Below are 17,575 nucleotides of genomic sequence, written 5' to 3'. Positions count from 1 at the left end.
ATTTCCTGCCTCCCATCAGGTGGTATATAGATCAAGGAAAAAAGTTGAACGAGACCAAGATTAGAGTCTTGGCCTTTAGACATTTTCTTTCTTTCTTTTTTCTTTTTTCTTTTTTTAATTTCACACAGTAAGCCTTCTGGGGTAGGATCCAATTCTGTTCAATTAGCTTTAGAGATCACACAGAACACACTGTGTTCAAGAACATTTAGTAAATCCTGTTTTTTACTGACCCAGTCTGTGCCTACACCCTCCTATTCCCTCGAACCATTTGACTATCTTTTCCTCTGCTTTACTTTCAAACCTCTATAAAGGCCAACATCCTAATTCAAGCTTCTATCACATCATAGCTGGACTAGTGCCTATGGTCTTTTCTTATTTATCACTCCATCCATCTATCTTATGTATTTTCATTTCACTGAACAAATATTTATTGAGAATTTACAATTGGCACCCCCTTCTTTATCTTAAGACACACCCAAATGCCAGGTCTGTCATTTATCATCCTAAAACTTTTTTTTTTTGCAAATGTAAATGTAAAAATCTTTAATGTCTACTCATTAAAGTCAAAATGTTTTTTAGTTGTTTATTTATTTTTGAGAGAGAGAGAGAGAGACAGTGAGCAGGGGGAGAGAGAAGGGGACAGAAGATGGAAAGCAGGCTCCTCGCTGACAGCTGAGTGGGGATGTGGGTCTGGAACTCACCAACGTTGAGATCATGACCAAAGACGCTTAACCGACCACCCAACTGCCCCTACAGTCTAAACTTTTTAACAGGAATTCCATGGCCTTTATTCTTCTCTCAACCTCATCTCGCAATATATTATTCAGTCCTACCTCTCCAAAGTGGTCTGTACTTTTTTCTTAAACAATTCGCTTACATTCCTGTCTCCAAGACCTATATACCTTTCCTCGCTTAATTTTGTCCTACCTAGGATGCCTTTCCACACCCCTTTTGGTTAGTTCATACCTTGATTCATTCCACAGATATTTGTTGAGTATTTAGTAAGTGCCCAACTACCTCACCTTCAAGATAAAGCTAATTTCCCATTTTCTCTAGAAGGGCTCCCCTTTTCTAAATTTCTCTAGTTCCAAGTGTCATTAACCTAGCACAAAACACGGTGGTAGAAAGAGCTTTATTCTGGTCAGGAAAATTGCGATCTAGCCTTTATTACAGTCTCGTTGTGTAACCTTCAGCAAAACCCGTTCTGTCTGTTCTCTTTCCTGGCCGAGGCAACTTTCAGCTCTAACATCCATGGCCAGGGGTCAGGAAACTACGGCCCACGGCCAAATCTGACCCACCGCCTATTTTTGTAGGGCCCCTTGGCGAAGAATGATTTTTATTTTTAAATAGCTGAGAAATGATGCAAAGAATATTTTGTGACACGTGAAAATTATGTGAGGTTCAAATCTGTGTCCATAAGGTTTAATGTGCACACGATCACGCCCATTTACTCACGATGTTGCAAGAGACACGGTGGCCCGCCAAGCTCCCAATTTTTACTACTTGCCCCTTACTGAAAAGGCTTGCTTACACCCATCTTGGCCGCTGGTCATCGCCTTGGCTCCCTCATTAGTCTGCGAGCTTCTGGACGGTGGGGCTCTCGTCTGACCCTTTGAGCGTGGTGCCTGGTTCATAGTAAGCCGCTGCAGGGACGCTCCTTTGCTTAGGAGGTAGGACAAGGACGATTTAAGAGCCATCTGGGCTGAAATCTCGAGAAAGTTGATTTCCCTCTCAGCCCGTCTCTTCCTCCGTGAAATGGAGACACAAGGGGGGCTGGCGGGGAGGCCAGAATGAGATAAGATGTGGGAAGCACCCCCGCAAAGTGTCCTTACTAATGTTTCCCCGACCCCACGCGTGTCTGGAGGAAGCACCACAGCCAGGGGCTGCGCGTGCACGCGGTCATTGCGCGGTGGGACTGGAGGCGGGCGGCGCTGGGACCCGGAGGCGGGTCGCGCCGGGCGCCGGCGTGGCTGTCAATCAAGGCGGCCGTGGGGCGGGGCGGGGCGGCGCTTCCGCCTGCGCGTGGTCGCGCGGGGCCGCTCGCCGGCGCCCGGTTCAGTGGGGAAACCGCGCCCGCAGCCGCCGGCCGCGCGGCCGGACGAGGGGGCGATGGAGCTGGAGCCGGAGCAGCTGCTGCAGGAGGCCCGCGAGAACGTGGAGGCGGCGCAGAGCTACCGGCGGGAGCTGGGCCAGAGGCTGCAGGGGCTGCGGGAGGCGCAGAGGCAGGTCGGAGGGCCGCGCCCGTAGGGGCGCCGAGGGCCCCGGGGAGGGCTCGGGGTGCCCGGCGGGTGGGTGGAGGCCAGGAGGGACGGAGGGGCGCGAGTGTCCGAAAACTCTGAAGGGAGAAGGGAGGGGGCTCTGAAGGTGCGGGAGGCCCAGCAGGGTCTGGGAACGAGGGAGGTGGGTGCTGGCGGGGGGGTGGGGTGCGGTAGTGGGGAGTCTTAAGGGGAAGAGACAACTTTGGGGGATCGCGGGAGAGTGTGAGGAGCGTTCCCTAAGCCCTGTGGGGGCGGTGATGGGGATAGGGGTGGGGTCCGAGGTTGGGGAGAGGGAGAGCAGAGCAAAAACCGAGGGCGTCACGGAGGAGAGGGCAGTGAGGACCGTGGAGCGCTGGGGGAGGTGGGGATTCTTTGGGAAAACCTGCCATGGGGATGGAGACTGATTTTAGAGAGCCTGGGGAGGATATTGGAAGGGGAGGATTGAAGACACAGAGACAGAGGGTGATTGAGAAGCAATTGAGTTAACACCAAATGAATGGGATTAGTAGTACTTAATATCTCATATAACCTTGGATGCATTAAAAAAAAAGCCTTTAGCAGAACGCTATTCTATATGGTTTAGAATTTAAGGCGGAGCTATGTTGGAAGGGCAAAAGGAGATCAGAATACTTGAAGGAAAGAATACAAAAGTGTAGGGAAATGGAAAAACAGATTTAAAGAAAGTGCTGAAAGGAGAAGCTAAATATACTTTCAAGTGACAGTTTTATCTGTTCAATGGGGACATGGTTATCAAAGATAAAGGAACACCCTGGAACATAGAAGATACAACCCACTGCCAATGTGTTACTAGGACAGATAATCCTCAAGCTACTAGTCACACAGGTGCTTAGTAAATGCTGTGTGAGTGAATGGGTTCCATCTGAGTGGAATCATTTGGGTGAATGGGATTTTTCTACATGACACTTGATATTAATCTATGTTGTTATCCTAGTAACTCCCATGCTGCACAGAATCTGAAAATGTACAACTGGTAAAAAGTGCTACGATAACAATGCCTTTGGATATTTTCCTCATTAAGGATATTCAACATACCCTAGGTTTTATATATTTTTAAAACCTTGTAGGGGCCCCTGGGTGGCTCAGTCGGTTAAGGATCCAACTCTTGATCTTGGCTCAGGCTATGATCTCAGGGGTTCCTGTGGGTTCGAGCTCCGTGGTGGGATTCTGTTTGGGGTTCTGTCTCTCCTTCTCTCTGCCCCTCCCCTTCTTGTTCTCTCTCTCTCTCAAATAAACTTTAAAACAACAACAACAACAAAAAAACAAACCTTATAGAGCTCCTGTAGGCCAGGCATTATTTGTAGCCTAGTAGTAAAACTGGGAGCAAAATTTAGATATGGTTTCACCAGTCTGGTGAATGCTTTTCATGGCCTTCCAATGCGTTCATCTTGATTTCCACTTGAAAACATCTGCCTTATTCCTTCTGCTATTTTGAAATAGAGGTTCATTGTTTTGAAAGAGATTAAAGTATCTCTCTTATTATTTGACTAATGTCTAAGCCAGTTAAGATATCTTATATATGAGCAGGACTTTTGTTTAACTCATCTGCAACTAAGAAATAGTAGTGTTGACGCTAAAAGAATGAGTTTAGCACCTGGGAGTAGTACTTACTAATTTCTTGTGTAAGATTGAATTCACTTAACAAATTTAGTATGATCCCATTCTGATTGGGTTAGAATTCAGTTTCCAGGCCTATATTCTTTTAATTCTTATATCCAGTCATTTAAATACAGGACGTACTTTCCTACAATTTGGTGTAGTTCAGTGTGGGTTTTTGTTTTGTTTTTTGAGGCCCATTGTGTCAGACTTGAGACAGAAAACACCAAGAGAACATCCATCACAGGTTCCTGATGACGCTGCCTTCTGACTAGACTAATAGCGTAGTTCTCTCTTGTGAACTGGAATGTGTTTTGTGCCAGTCCCAGTTACAAGGCGTCTCCCCTCAAAGCTAATTCTAGTGGACTGTATATGTTTGGGTTTGTAGAATAAGCCCTCTGTCAACTTGCATTTTAAGGAAAGTCTGTGTTACAAAAATGTTATCAAAGTAAGCAGCTGCTTTTGTTTAGTGGCTAGGGTATTTTTAGGGTCCCAGTCATTTTCAGAATAACTACATAATATTTGGCTTTTTAGTCAAAGATTTTGTATGGGGGAAGGATGAGCTCAGAGGAGAGATCCTCCCCTTTGTGTATATTTTTTATTCATTGGTTTTGTTTCCTTTTGGTGTATGATTTTTTATTGATATATAATTTACATACCATAAAACTCATGCCTTAAAGTGCACAATTCAGCATTTTTTAGTATATTTGCAAAGTTCTGCAACCATCACCACTAATTCCAGAACATGTTCATCACCCCAAAAAGAAATCTCCTCCCTGTGAGGTATCACTCCCTCTGTCCCTGACAGCCGGTAAACTACTTTCTCTATTTGGATTTGCCTCTTCAGAACATTTCGTATGGATGGAATCATACAGTATGTGGCCCCTTGTGACTGGCTTCTTTGACTTAGCACAGTGTTTTCAAGGTTCATCCTTGTGGTAGCACGTTATCGATACTTCAATCCTTTTTATGGCTGAATAACATTTGTTGCGTGGATATACCACATTTTAGTTATACATTCATCAATTGATAGATACTTGGATTGCTTTCACTTTTTGGCTATTATGAATACTGTTGCTGTGAACATTCATGTACAGGTTTTTATGTGGATACATGGTCAGTTCTTTCAGTATATACTTAGGAATTGCTGGGCTGTATGGTAACCCTTTGCTTAACACACTTTTGAGCACTTTTTATTTTTTCTTTTGTTTCTTACCCTTTAAACATCTCTCACGAAGGGGTGCCTGGGTGGCTCAGTCGGTTGAGCATCTGACTTGCGGCTCAGGTCATGATCTCACAGTTTCAGCTCAGGTCATGATCTCACAGTTTGTGAGTTCGAGCCCCATGTCAGCCTTGCTGTTATTATCAGTGGAGAGACCTGTTGTATCCTCTGACCCTCTTTCTCTCTGCCCCTCCCCTGCTCATGCTCTCTCTCTCTTTCAAAAATAAATTAAAACATAACAAAAAGAAATGTCTTACGAAGTTTGTCTCATGTTAAGAAATCATGTCTATGAAAATCTAGAAGGAAGAAGAGTAAAAATATTTTGTTATTCTGTCAGAAACAACTGCCAGCATGTAGCAGTTTCTCCTCTTGTGGTTAGTTTAGGCCCTACCCTCTGTCTTTACAGAAAAGGAAGTTCTGTGCAGGAATGCACGGGTACTCTATAACTCTTGCTGTTTAAATAAGTTAAAGACTAGAGAGGTATGTTCGTTGTCTTCAGGAAATCAGATGATGTTTACAGCCAGCCTGGCCTAACTGATGTTGAAATCATTAAGAATAATTCGCTATAGTTCCTTGGACTCCTTGGTACTAAGATGTAAATACCAGAGAAATTAACTCCCACTCTCCTTAAATACTCATTTGTTCATTCATCAGTAAATATTTATTAGGTGCCTGCTCTGGCTCAGAGATACTTCTAGGTCTTAGAAATACTGTGGCTAGGGAAACAGACTAGTGCTCTCATGGATTTACTCTTCCCTTTGTTGGTGGGTCTTGGGACTGTTACCCCTGAAAACAAAACAAATAGGAAACACCTAAATCCTTGTGTATTCATTTTCAGATTTCACTTCCATTGTGTTTTTCCTCACTTGTTTATTTCTGCAGGGTTGGTTTTCCTGCTTGTTGTAAGTAGAGATAGCTGATCAAGATGTCACGTAGTGATGTCATCTGGCCAGTCAGATGTGCCTCACAGAGTGACACTGCCTTGATAACATTGCCACTGTCTGGGGCCTGGTCCTTAAGCTTTGCAGGTCCAGAAACTCCATCTTTGTATGTGATAAAGGGGGATGGATTAGTTTGAGGTACGAGAGGTGCCTACAGTGAGAAATACCAATTTTCTAGCCTGTGTACAGTTATAATGCATGCTAGAAAGTGAACATGTTGGCCTTCATATACCTTTTTTTTTTTTTTTTTTTTTTTTTTTTTTTTTTTTAAGATTGATTTGTTTATTTAAGTAATCTATGACCTCGGGGTTGAACACAAGACCCTGAGATCAGGAGTTAGTTGCGCTCTGTTCTACTGACTGAGCCAGCCAGGCATCCCCTTCATGTGCCTTTTGGTATGATTCAGTGTCTCTTGGGGCATTGATGAAAGCAAGTCTCTGTTCTTTGAGAATAGAGGGCCAGATCTTGTTACCTAATTAAGATACTCTGGTGAGGACCCTGCATAGCTCTGGACAGTGGTGTCCTTTGTTTTTTAATGTTTGTTTATTTTTGAGAAAGACAAAGAGCATGAGTGGGTGAGGTCAGAGAGAGGGGAACGGAGGATCCCAAGTAGTCTCCACGCTGACATCGGCAAGCCTGATGCAGGACTCGAACTCACGAAATGTGAGATAACAGCCTGAGCCAAAGTCAGAGACTCAACCAACTGAGCCACCTAGGCGCCCCACAGTGGTGTCCTTTTGATCCTCGCTACCACAGATGTGGTTCGTGACCTGAGAGCTTATGAAGAATATAGCAATCAGGCCCTGCCCAGACCTACTGAATCGTAATCTGTACTTGCACAAGATTGTCAGGTATGATATGCATGCACATTAAAAACTGAGGCATACTCCCCTCTCGGGGCTCCATTCCAAGACTGTGGGATCATGACCTGAACTGAAATCAAGACTCAGACACTGAACCAACTGAACCAACCAGGCACCCCGAGACCTCTACTGATTTCCCTAGTTTAAACCCATAGGTGTGTTGTTAAAAATTGCTGTCCTTTATCCTCAAAGTTAAAACATTGTTTGAGGGGAGCCTGGCTGGCTTAGCCGGTAGGGCATGTGAACTTGATCTTGGGTTTCTGAGTTTGAGCCCTGCATTGGTTGTAGAGCCTACTTTAAAAAAAACAAAACAAAACAAAACAAACATTGAGATAGCATAGGTTTGTTAATTTTTTTAAAAAAAATTTTAAAGTTTATTTATTTTTGAGAGATAGAGAGGGCACAAGCCAGGGAGGGGCAGAGAGAGACGGAGACAGAATCTGAAGCAGGCTCCAGGCTCTGAGCTGTCAGTTCAGATAATTTTTTGATTTAACTAGCAGTCTTGATATTCTTAATGCATAATACCATGTCCTCTATAGATCATTATTTCCACAGGGTTTGAAAACGCACAGCATACTAAAGACTGGGACAGATCTAGAACTCAGTGGGGAGGAAAAAGTCATTTCAGAAAAGCAGGGCAGGAAGTCTTTAGTAGCTTAGCAAAGAAAAGAAAGCTATCATTGCTGCTTTTATCTCCCACTTCCCCTTCTGTTACCCATTTCAAAACAGTCCAAAAATCTGACTGAAAATGATGTTACTACAGTAGTAGTCTTCATAGTGTCCTAAGAAAAGGTTAAATCTAGAGCTGGGGAAAACCAGGAACAGATGAACTAATTTTAAAATAACCTATAATTCTACTACTTACAGGCAACCACTGTTAACATTTTGGTGTATCCTTCTAGGCATATTATTTTGCAAAACTGAGAGACTACTGTATATACGACTTCATATTCATTTTTTTTTCCTTTTGGTTAGTTTTATATGGAACATTTAGCAACTTAGGGAGCATTTGTTGGTAGGCTAAAGCTGTATTGACGTAGGTATGCCAGAATACTGGAAGTGACTCTCTAGAAGCAAAACTAACCAACAGCCAAGGGGGAAGAAAAAAGCTGCACACATATTTATGTGCAAAAGACCACGTGTTTACATTGGCTTTCAAACATATTTTCTCAATTATTTTCACACATTTAAAAAAAAATATTATTACGTTTCTTTATTTTTGAGAGGCAGAAAGAGACAGTGTGAGTGGGGGAGGGGCAGAGAGAGAGAGAGGGAAACAGAATCCGAAGCAGGCTCCAGGCTCTGAGCTGTTAGCACAGAGCCTGACGTGGGGCTTGAACTCATGGACCACGAGATCATGACCTGAGCCAAAGTTGGATGCTTAACCAACTGAGCCACCCAGGTGCCCCAACAAATTGTTTTTAAACATGGCACTCTGAAGGCACCTGGGTGGCTTAGTTGTTTAAGCATCCGGCTCTTGATTTCGGCCTAGGTCATAATCTTATGGTTCATGGGATCAAGCCCCAGGTCAGGCCCTGCACTAAGCATGGAGCCTACTTAAGATCCTTTCTCTCCTGCTACCCTGCTTGCTCTCTCACTCTCTAAAATAAAATTAAAAAAATAAAATAAAGCTTGCCTTCTGAATCAACAATGTTAAAATCAGTGATGTTAATTACAGAGTGTGTGAACGTCACAGGGGTGCCCAGGTTTTCTCTGTGTAGATGTTGTTTTCGGTGTAAATGTAGTGTATGTATAATTTTGATAGAGAAAAACTACTTATTGCTATAAATCCGGTTAATCTGGCTAATTTATGATCTAAAAAGTCAACCAAATGTAGGACAGGCTTTTATTGAGGGTTATCAAGGGGTCACTTATATTTGCAGTTATTTTACTTTGCCAGCATTTGCTCCTATTAGCCATGAGACCTTGAGAAACTTTTTTTTTTAATATATATAGATTTAATATTTATTCTTTTTTTTTTTTTTTTTTTTCTTTCCAAGAGAGACAGAATCCGAAGCAGGCTCTGGGCTCTGAGCTGTCAGCACAGAGCCTGATGCAGGGCTTGAACCCACGAACCACAAGGTCATGACCTGAGCCAGAGTTGGACACTTAATTGACTGAGCCACCCAGGCGCCCCGAGAAGCTTATCTTTTCTGATCCTCACTTTTCTTATCTGTATGGTGAGGATAAAGATAGTACCTACTTTGCTTGGCCAATGTGGGAATTCAAATGAGCAATGTATTTAAAATGCTTAGCACAATGCCTGGGACATATAAAGCACTTAATAAATATTAGCCATAATAATAATAATAATACCACTGAATATTATTGTTATTCAAGGAGACATTCCCTGCTTCTTCAAATGTCTCCTACTGTGTTTCCCAGCAGAATGCCGTTTTTGAGTGTAGATGGCAGTTTGTGGCCATCCCACTTACGTAAGAACTTAATACGTTTTATTATAGTTACGTGTGCATGCAACTATCTCTTTTACCAGAATGACAGTTTTTTTGAGGTCAGGCCCATGCTTTATTCATCTTTATAACCCCAGCTCCTGGCACATATTAGACTTCAATAAATGCTGAATGAGTGCCTTTATGAATGATGTGGGTGTAATTTTGCAGACATTCTTTTTAGATTATTCATGGTCTTGATTCATTAATGCAGATAATCAAGAATTAAATTTGTTTTATCATACAGTTTGGTTATTTGTTGTTACATAATAAACTATGCCTAAGTGTAACGGCTTAAAAAACCATCTTATTTGCTTACTGTTCTGGGGATTGACTGGGACTGGGTTGGGCACTTCTTCCAGTTTTGCTGGCGACACTCGTGTAATTGCAGTCAGATGGTAGCTAAGACTGGAAAGTTCAAGAAAGAACGTTCACTTACCTGTTAGGAGCCTTAGTGGCAGTGGGACTCAGTTGGAATGCTGTCATGGCTGGGCTGGATGCTAGTCTCCCTCTCTCCTCCCTCCCTTCCCGCTTCTCTCCTCTTTCCACTCTTTACAAAGGAGTGGCTCAAGACCCTCAAAAGTGCAGAAGCAGCAGTTGCCAGACCTTCTAAAGGCTGAGAGCTGGAACTGACACAGCTTTAGTTCCACTGTGCACTTATGCCTGCAAGTGCACATCACAGCCCAGCTCGTACTCTCGGGGACTGAACAAAGATAGAGTATTAGGACGTGTGGTTCTTGGTTCCCTGGGGACCACTAATAAATGTTTCTGAATGTTCTCAAATAGATATTAAAAAAAAAAAAAAAAGCGCCTAACTCTCAGAGAGGCAAGGAGGAAATGTAGCGGCACTTACGAGTCCGTAAGTGAGTCATACAATACAAATTCTCTGTCACTTTACTCGCTTTGTGATGTGGACATGTTTATCTCTCTGACTCCACTATGTTACTCATCTACAGATGCTTTCTTCACAGGGTTGTGGTAGCATTTAAATGAGACCGTGGCTGTAAGTACCTGGCACACAGTAGGTGTTCAGCAGATGATCGCTGTTGTTGCTGTATTATTATTGCCATCATCATTATTATTTTCAGTGACTGATATCTTGGTGTCCGTGCAAAGACAAGTGGCTGATGCAGTACATTTCACATGAATTGAGAAGAAACATTGTGGTTGGCTTTTCCAATTTCAGTGGACTATTTTATATCTTATTTTTGATCGTTATGTTCTTCAGCTAAGTGTTCAAAGCCAGTCTCTAATTTTAAAATAATTTTGGGTGCCTGGTTGGCCTACTCAGTGGAACATGTTTCCTCAGTCTGAGGATTGTGAGTTCAAGCCCCATGTTGGGTGTAGAAATTACTTAAAAATAAAACCTTTTAAAAAAATAACAAAAGAGTTTTAGTTGCTTGTTTGTTAATTGGGAAACTAAACTTGGAGGATAAAAATTATTTTCTTCTATAAAGTCAATTGTTTTAGAGGAGATGGAGATTTCGGTTTCTTAATTTTCTGAAATATGCTATTATATTTATTATATCATATTGTTTTACATTATATTGATGTAGCAACTGTATATTGCCACTGAAGACCACAGATGTTTTAAGTCGCATTCTACATAGGTTTTATAACCTTTTTAGTATCTAAACTCATGAGGAAAATATATCAGTCTCTGTTACCTTGGAGGGCTATGAAGTATGCATTTACTAGGCTTTTGCAAGCCTTAGTATTGATACGTAAACTTGATGACTTTTTGGCATTTTGTGAACCCATCCTCATGTTAAAACATTAAAAATACAGTTGCTTGGTGGAGCCTGGGTGGCTCAGTTGGTTGAGTGTCCTGCTCTTGGTTTTGGCTTAGGTCATGATCTCACGGTTTGTGAGTTCAAGCCCTGAGTCAGTCTCTGGGCTGACAGTACAGAGCCTGCTTGGCATTCTCTGTCTCTTCCTCTCTCTCTCTGCCCCTCCCCTGCTTGCATTCTCTCTCTCTCTCAAAAATAAATAAACTTGAAAAAAAAATCACAGTTGCTTAGGGGACACTCAATTAAGCATTCAACTTGATCTTAGCTCATGTCTTGATCTCAGTGTTATGAGTTCAGGCCCTGGTTGGGCTCTGTGCTGGGTGTGAAACCTAGTTAAAAAAAAATTTTTTTTAACTTTTATTAAAAAAAAATTATTTTTTTACATTTATTTATTTTTGAGAGATAGAGACAGGACACTAGTCAGGGAGGGATAGAGAGAGAGGGAGACACAGAATCCGAAGCAGGCTCCAGGCTCTGAGCCATCAGCACAGAGCCCGACGTGGGGCTCGAACTCAAGAACCGTGAGATCATGACCTGAGCTGAAGTCAGATGCTTAACTGACTGAGCCACCCAGGCCCCCCCCCCCCCCCCCCCCCCCCAGTTTAAGGATTAGATTAAAGGATTAGATTAAACTGCAGTAGAAACTTTGTAAGTAAGCTTTAATGGTCTGTTACAGTAGAGGTTTGATGGAAAATTGGTTTGGAATATTATTAATCAGCATAAACAGTGTATATGACAACTTCCTTTTTGAGACCTTGAGTTGCTTATCATTTGTATTCTATTTAAATGTACTTTGTTACTATCACAGTTGTTTTGCCCTAGAATGGCTAGGTAGAATTTGGGGCTGTTTGGTAGTCTACCATGATTCTTTTTTTTTTTAATTTTAGAGAACATGAGAGCTGAAGAGAGGAGCTGGATGGAGTGAGGGGCGTTGGGAATCTCAAGCAGGCTCCATGCTGAGTGTGGAGCCCCATGTGGGGCTGGATCTCACAACCCTGGGATTGTGACACAAGCTGAAATCACGAGTCTGATGCTCAGGGCACCTGGGTGGCTCAGTCGGTTAAGGGTCTGACTTCAGCTCAGGTCATGATTTCACAGTTTGTGAGTTCAAGCCCTCATTGGGCTTGGTGCTGGCGGCTCGGAGCCTGGAGCCTGTTTCAGATTCTGTGTCTCCCTCTCTCTCTGCCCCTCCCCCGCTTATACTCTGTGTCTGTCTCTCTAAAAAATAAATACACATTAAAAAAAAAAAAAAGTCTGATGCTCAACCAACTGAGCCACCCAGGGCCCCCAACCACATGATTCTTTATGCAAGGATAAGAAATACAGAGGCGCCTGGGTGGCTCAGTTGGTTAAGCATCCGACTTTGGCTCAGGTCATGATCTTGCAGTTGGTGAGCTTGAGCCCTGTGTCGGGCTCTGTGCTGACAGCTTGGAGCCTGGAGTGTTTTCAGATTCTGTATGTGTCTCTCTCTGCCCCTCCCCCGCTTGCACTCTGTCTCTGTCTCTCTCAGAAATAAATAAACATTAAAAAGAAAAAAAAGGATAAATACATGTTTCAGCAGGAAGTGTTTTCAGTCAGTACATAATTTATAGGTTTACCTGGGAACTCCTGAAAATGGGAAAAGTGGAAAGACCATGGTCCTTGGAGTCAGACTGTTTCTGGCACCATGAAGCCTTGGGAAAGTTATTTGATTTCTTCAAGATTCACCCTCTTCAGTGTAAACCATGGAGACCCACCTGTTAGAGTCATTGTGAAGTTAATGAGCTAACGGTGAACACGTTGGACCATGGTAACACGTCAAATAAGAAACCACTCAGCAGTCTAGTCTGTGTTGTTTAGTTTCATAAAGCCAAGCAAATGAACTTGATTAGTTACATGATTGGATAAAAGGTGACTGTGGCTTAAATTATGAACTGTTTCAGGGGTGCTGTGTGACTCAGTCCATTGAGCATCTGACTCTTGATTTTGTGCAGGTCCTGATCCCAGGGTTGTGGGGTTGAGCCCCCCCCATTGGGCTCTGCGCTGAGCATGGAGCCTGCTCAGAATTCTCTCTCCCCTTCTCTGCCCCTCTCCCCCACTTGGGCCCTCGCTCTCTCTCTGTCTCTCTCTTTCGAAAAAAAAAAGTGGGGGGGAACCATTTTGTGGAGAAGAAAATGATGCCAAGGTAGTATCAGGTCTGAAACAGCAATGGTTGGGGTTCTGTGAACAAAAGGGACCACACTTACAATGGAAGTGTAGGAAGTAGATTTGGAAGTGGAGTCTCCCCTCCCTGGCCCTCTCACTGCTTTATGTTCACATACTTCCTTTTTTTTTTCCCCCCTCTGAGGTTCTGAAATAAAAACAAAACATATTTGGCCTCTGAAACAGTTGAAGGAGCTTTTGAATTCTTTCTAAAGAGGAAATTGACTTTACCTAACCAATGCACTTCCTGTGTGTGTAGTATCCGTTAAAGAGTGAGACAGGACCTCATTGGTATACTTCTCAACTGCAGAATTTCCTCTTGGTGCTGGGAGTGTGAACTGTACTACAGGGTTTTGACATGTTATCTTCATTTATTTTGGAATCTGTAAGGTCTGTCATGATTCACCTAGGGATCTTGTCTAAAACGTAGGTTCTGATTCTGTGGTTCTCGTTGGGGCCTAAGGGTCTGGATTTCTTTCTTTTTTTTTTTTAATGTTTTTATTTATTTTTGAGACAGAGAGAGACAGAGCATGAACAGGGGAGGGGCAGAGAGAGAGGGAGACACAGAATCTGAAACAGGCTCCAGGCTCTGAGCTGTCAGCACAGAGCCCGACGCGGGGCTTGAACTCAAACTGTGAGATCATGACCTGAGCTGAAGTCGGACGCTTAACTGGCTGAGCCACCCAGGCGCCCCAAGAGTCTGCATTTCTAACAGCATTCAGGTGATACATCAAAATCATAAGGCATTCTTTCCCTAGTTCCTTAAAAAAGGTCTTAAAAATGTACATGATTAACTTCATTTTTATTCAGCAACATTTATTTCCCTGGTGCTATGTATGTTAGGGCCTGAGTCTTAAAGATCCCACAGGTGACTCATGAAGCAAATCAAGTACATTTTGAATATGGCTCCCTCCCTTTTTTTTTTTTTTTTTTTCTTCAACCTTGGCTTGGGCTAATTTCATAGAAGTTCCTTAGCAACTGCACAGACAGTGATCAACAAACTTAAATTAGAATCTCTCTTTTTCCTTTTAAAAAAAATTTTTTTTTTTTAATGTTTATTTATTTTTGAGACAGAGAGAGACATAGCATGAACGGGGGAGGGCCAGAGAGAGGAAGACACAGAATCTGAAGTAGGCTCCAGGCTCCTAGCTGTCAGCACAGAGCCCGACGCGGGGCTTGAACTCACAGACTGCAAGATCATGACCTGAGCTGAAGTCGGCCGCTCAACCGACTGAGCCACCCAGGCGCCCAGAATCTCTCTTTTTCTTTATGATTTAAGGAGTTCTTTGGGGTGCCTGGGTGGCTCAGTTGGTTAAACTTCTGACTTTGGCACAGGTCATCATCTCACAGTCTGTGAGCTTGAGTTTGGCATCAGGCTCTGTGCTGACAGCTCAGAGCCTGGAGCCTGCTTCAGATTATGTGTCTCCCTCTCTCTCTGCCCCTCCCCCACTCATACTCTGTCTCTGTCTCCAAAAATGAATAAACATTTAAAAAAAAATTAAAAAAAAAAAGGAATTCTTTCACTTCACACATACTATTGTAAGTTAAATTAATGTTGAAAGGAGAAAAAATTATTTCCATGATCCTTCCACTTCATCTAATCGTCAGACTGTCCCTGTATTTTCCTCCCTGTATTTCTTTGTACTCCTTGAGCATAGGCATCTTTTGTTTTTACATGGTTGTGAATATTTCTGGAAAACAATTTTGTATTCTGCTTTTTAAATTTAGTATTAGAGAATAAATGGAAACTTTTTAAATTTCTGTTAACTGTTAAAGTCGTATGCTTTGTGGATTTTCTTGGACTTCAAATGCTCTTGCAAAGATAAAGTTAGCAAAAGGGGTTAGAGTATAAATGTAATAATGTCATTATGAAACTAATATCTGCAAAGTAAGTATGTGTTTGCTTTAATTCAAGTTTTTGGCTTTTGTTAGAATTTTCCTGTTAAGTGGGAGTGAATTGTGTGTTATCCATATTCTTAAAAAAAAAAAAAAAAATCTTGTATCTGTATAGACAACTGGTTTGTTTTCAAAATATGTCTGAGCTGTAAAGATTTCCCTGCCCTACCTCCCAGAACAGCAGCTCTTACTCTGGGCTCTGTGGACCTGAGGGCAGTGTTTCTCAGAGTCTGGGCTGCAGAATCACAGGTGTGCTTGTGAAACATGAGAACTGTATCCATATACCCCTTCACCCTTCTCGAAGGTTCTGAATCATTAGGTCTGGGATGGAGCCCTACAATCTAAATTATAACAGGCAGCCTACATGATGCTTCTGCAAACCAAGTTTCAGAATTACTGTTTCAGGCAAGCCATGGTTGAAATTTGAGGGAATTTGTAGCTTTGAAATTGAATTAATTTCTTTAGGGTACGTATTATTCATTTTGCTGGGAAGAGGGTCTATAAACCTCTTGTTGAGATTTGCGAAGAGGAACGGGACTCAGAAAGGATGAAAGCGTTGTCCCAGAGGTGTGTTTTCATGAACATTCTCTGCCTTCTGTGAGCCTCTTTGAATTCTAAATAAATTCTTAGTTTTACCACAATGAGGGCATTTTATCCATTAGGTAATTAAAAAAATATATTAATGGCCTTCTAATCTACCTTTTATTTACTACTTTTCAGTAAAATGAACCTTACTCCCCTCCTAATTTAAAATGTTTTTGTACTGAAACATACTGTTGCCAAGAACTACTTTGCGTAGATAGTAATACTTTCTAACATTTTTTGGGAACATCAGTGTGCCAGTTATTTTACCAAGTGTGATACATAGATTATTTTTATTTAATCCTTACAGCAACCCCATGAGGTAAGCATTACACTGATTTGACAATTAAGGAAATTGAGGTGTAGAGTGCTTAATTAACGTGACCAAAATCGACGGGGTTTGTGAACGATGGAACCAGGATTTGAGCCCATTCAGTTTTACCTGAAGGCCAGTTTTATGCATTTCTGCAAGTTTGTGCAAATCAGTCACATTTGATTTATCAAGAAATGGAAGATGGTTGTTGTGTAATGCCTTGAGATTTTGAGTGATGCCCGCCCGTGTATTAGCCTATTCAGAGATTCTGAGTTTTTATGTTCTTCCTTTTCAGATCAAAGAGAGTGCATCCCAGACCAGAGATGTCCTCAAACAGCATTTTAATGACTTAAAGGGAACCCTTGGGAAGCTCCTGGATGAGCGATTGGTGACCCTTCTGCAAGAGGTGGACACCATTGAACAGGAGACCATTAAACCTCTAGATGATTGCCAGAAACTCATAGAGCACGGAGTTCATACCGCAGAGGACTTAGTCCAAGAAGGTGGGAGTCCAGGGAGCCTGTTAAGTGTGGCACATTCAGATTGGCACTTTGTCGATTTCTCAGGGTGCCAACAGGCTTCTTGCCATCTGTGGGGTGCTTAGAATGTTCCTGCCTTAGGATGGTTTGTAATATAGGACAGCAGATACTGTGAGGTATCCCAGGGTGAGTGCAGTTAAAGTGTTAATTATAATTATTTACAAAACAAGGAGTTTTGTAAAACAAAAACAAGGTTTTTCTCAAATGGTTCTATGATAGGGTCTTACTCACTGTTAACACAGTGATTTTAAGGTCCTTTTGAGTCTATTTAAATGTTTTTCAGTGTTCAAATAATTTAATTCCATTGTTAGTTTTAGAAGGTTACAAATTACGATCGGTGTTTACTCCTGAAATCGTAGTAGTTCTGTACCTATCTGTAGCCCGTTATTGTGGTTAAAGCATGCCCAGATCTTGCCTTGCTACCTTCCCGTCTTCACACCCACCTTCCTCCCTTCACATACTTCTTTGTTGAGTGTATTAATTAAAAAGATCACAGTTCTGCCCTGTGGGGTTCACAGTACAGTGAGAGAGGCATACATGCTGAGAGCAATCTAAGACCCACAGGAGCACAGAAGGGAAAGCCCTTAACTCCGGGAGAGTGTAGGGTAGCTTTCTGTAGGAGGAGTTGCACAGAGGCTTGAAGGAATTCATTAAGCAGACAAAGGAAGAAAGGAGGTAACAGCACAATTTGAAGCAGAAGTAACATCACGAGTGAAGTGAATGGTGTATCAGGGATCTATTGAAGTATTTTAGGCAGCAGAGTTACACAATCAGATTTGAATTAAAAAAAAAAAACCACAACAAAATGGTACTGCCTACAGTTTGGCGACTGTATTGGAGGTCATAAGACTGAGGTAAAAGAGGCCAATTAGGAAGTTGTAGCACTAATCCAGACAGGAAATGATGAAGGCAATGACAGGTAGAGA

At 42.2% G+C, this 17,575-nt stretch overlaps 1 protein-coding gene across 1 annotated transcript in view; it reads left to right on the top strand.

The window, feature by feature from the left end:
• Positions 1-2,010: 2,010 nt before the first annotated feature.
• The window catches only part of CRLF3 (cytokine receptor like factor 3), a 42,729-nt gene continuing 27,164 nt past the window's right edge, over positions 2,011-17,575 (top strand). Inside the window, exons 1-2 of the mRNA XM_019423857.2 lie at positions 2,011-2,226; positions 16,406-16,613. Of these exons, the coding sequence (XP_019279402.1) occupies positions 2,110-2,226; positions 16,406-16,613 (325 nt within the window). The 5' untranslated portion in view covers positions 2,011-2,109. The remainder of the gene's footprint in view (positions 2,227-16,405; positions 16,614-17,575) is intronic.

The sequence above is a fragment of the Panthera pardus genome, unplaced genomic scaffold (assembly GCF_024362965.1).
Source record: "Panthera pardus isolate Hobbes unplaced genomic scaffold, ASM2436296v1 HiC_scaffold_3, whole genome shotgun sequence".
Lineage (NCBI taxonomy): Eukaryota > Metazoa > Chordata > Mammalia > Carnivora > Felidae > Panthera > Panthera pardus.
This window is presented reverse-complemented; position numbering and strand designations above follow the sequence as displayed.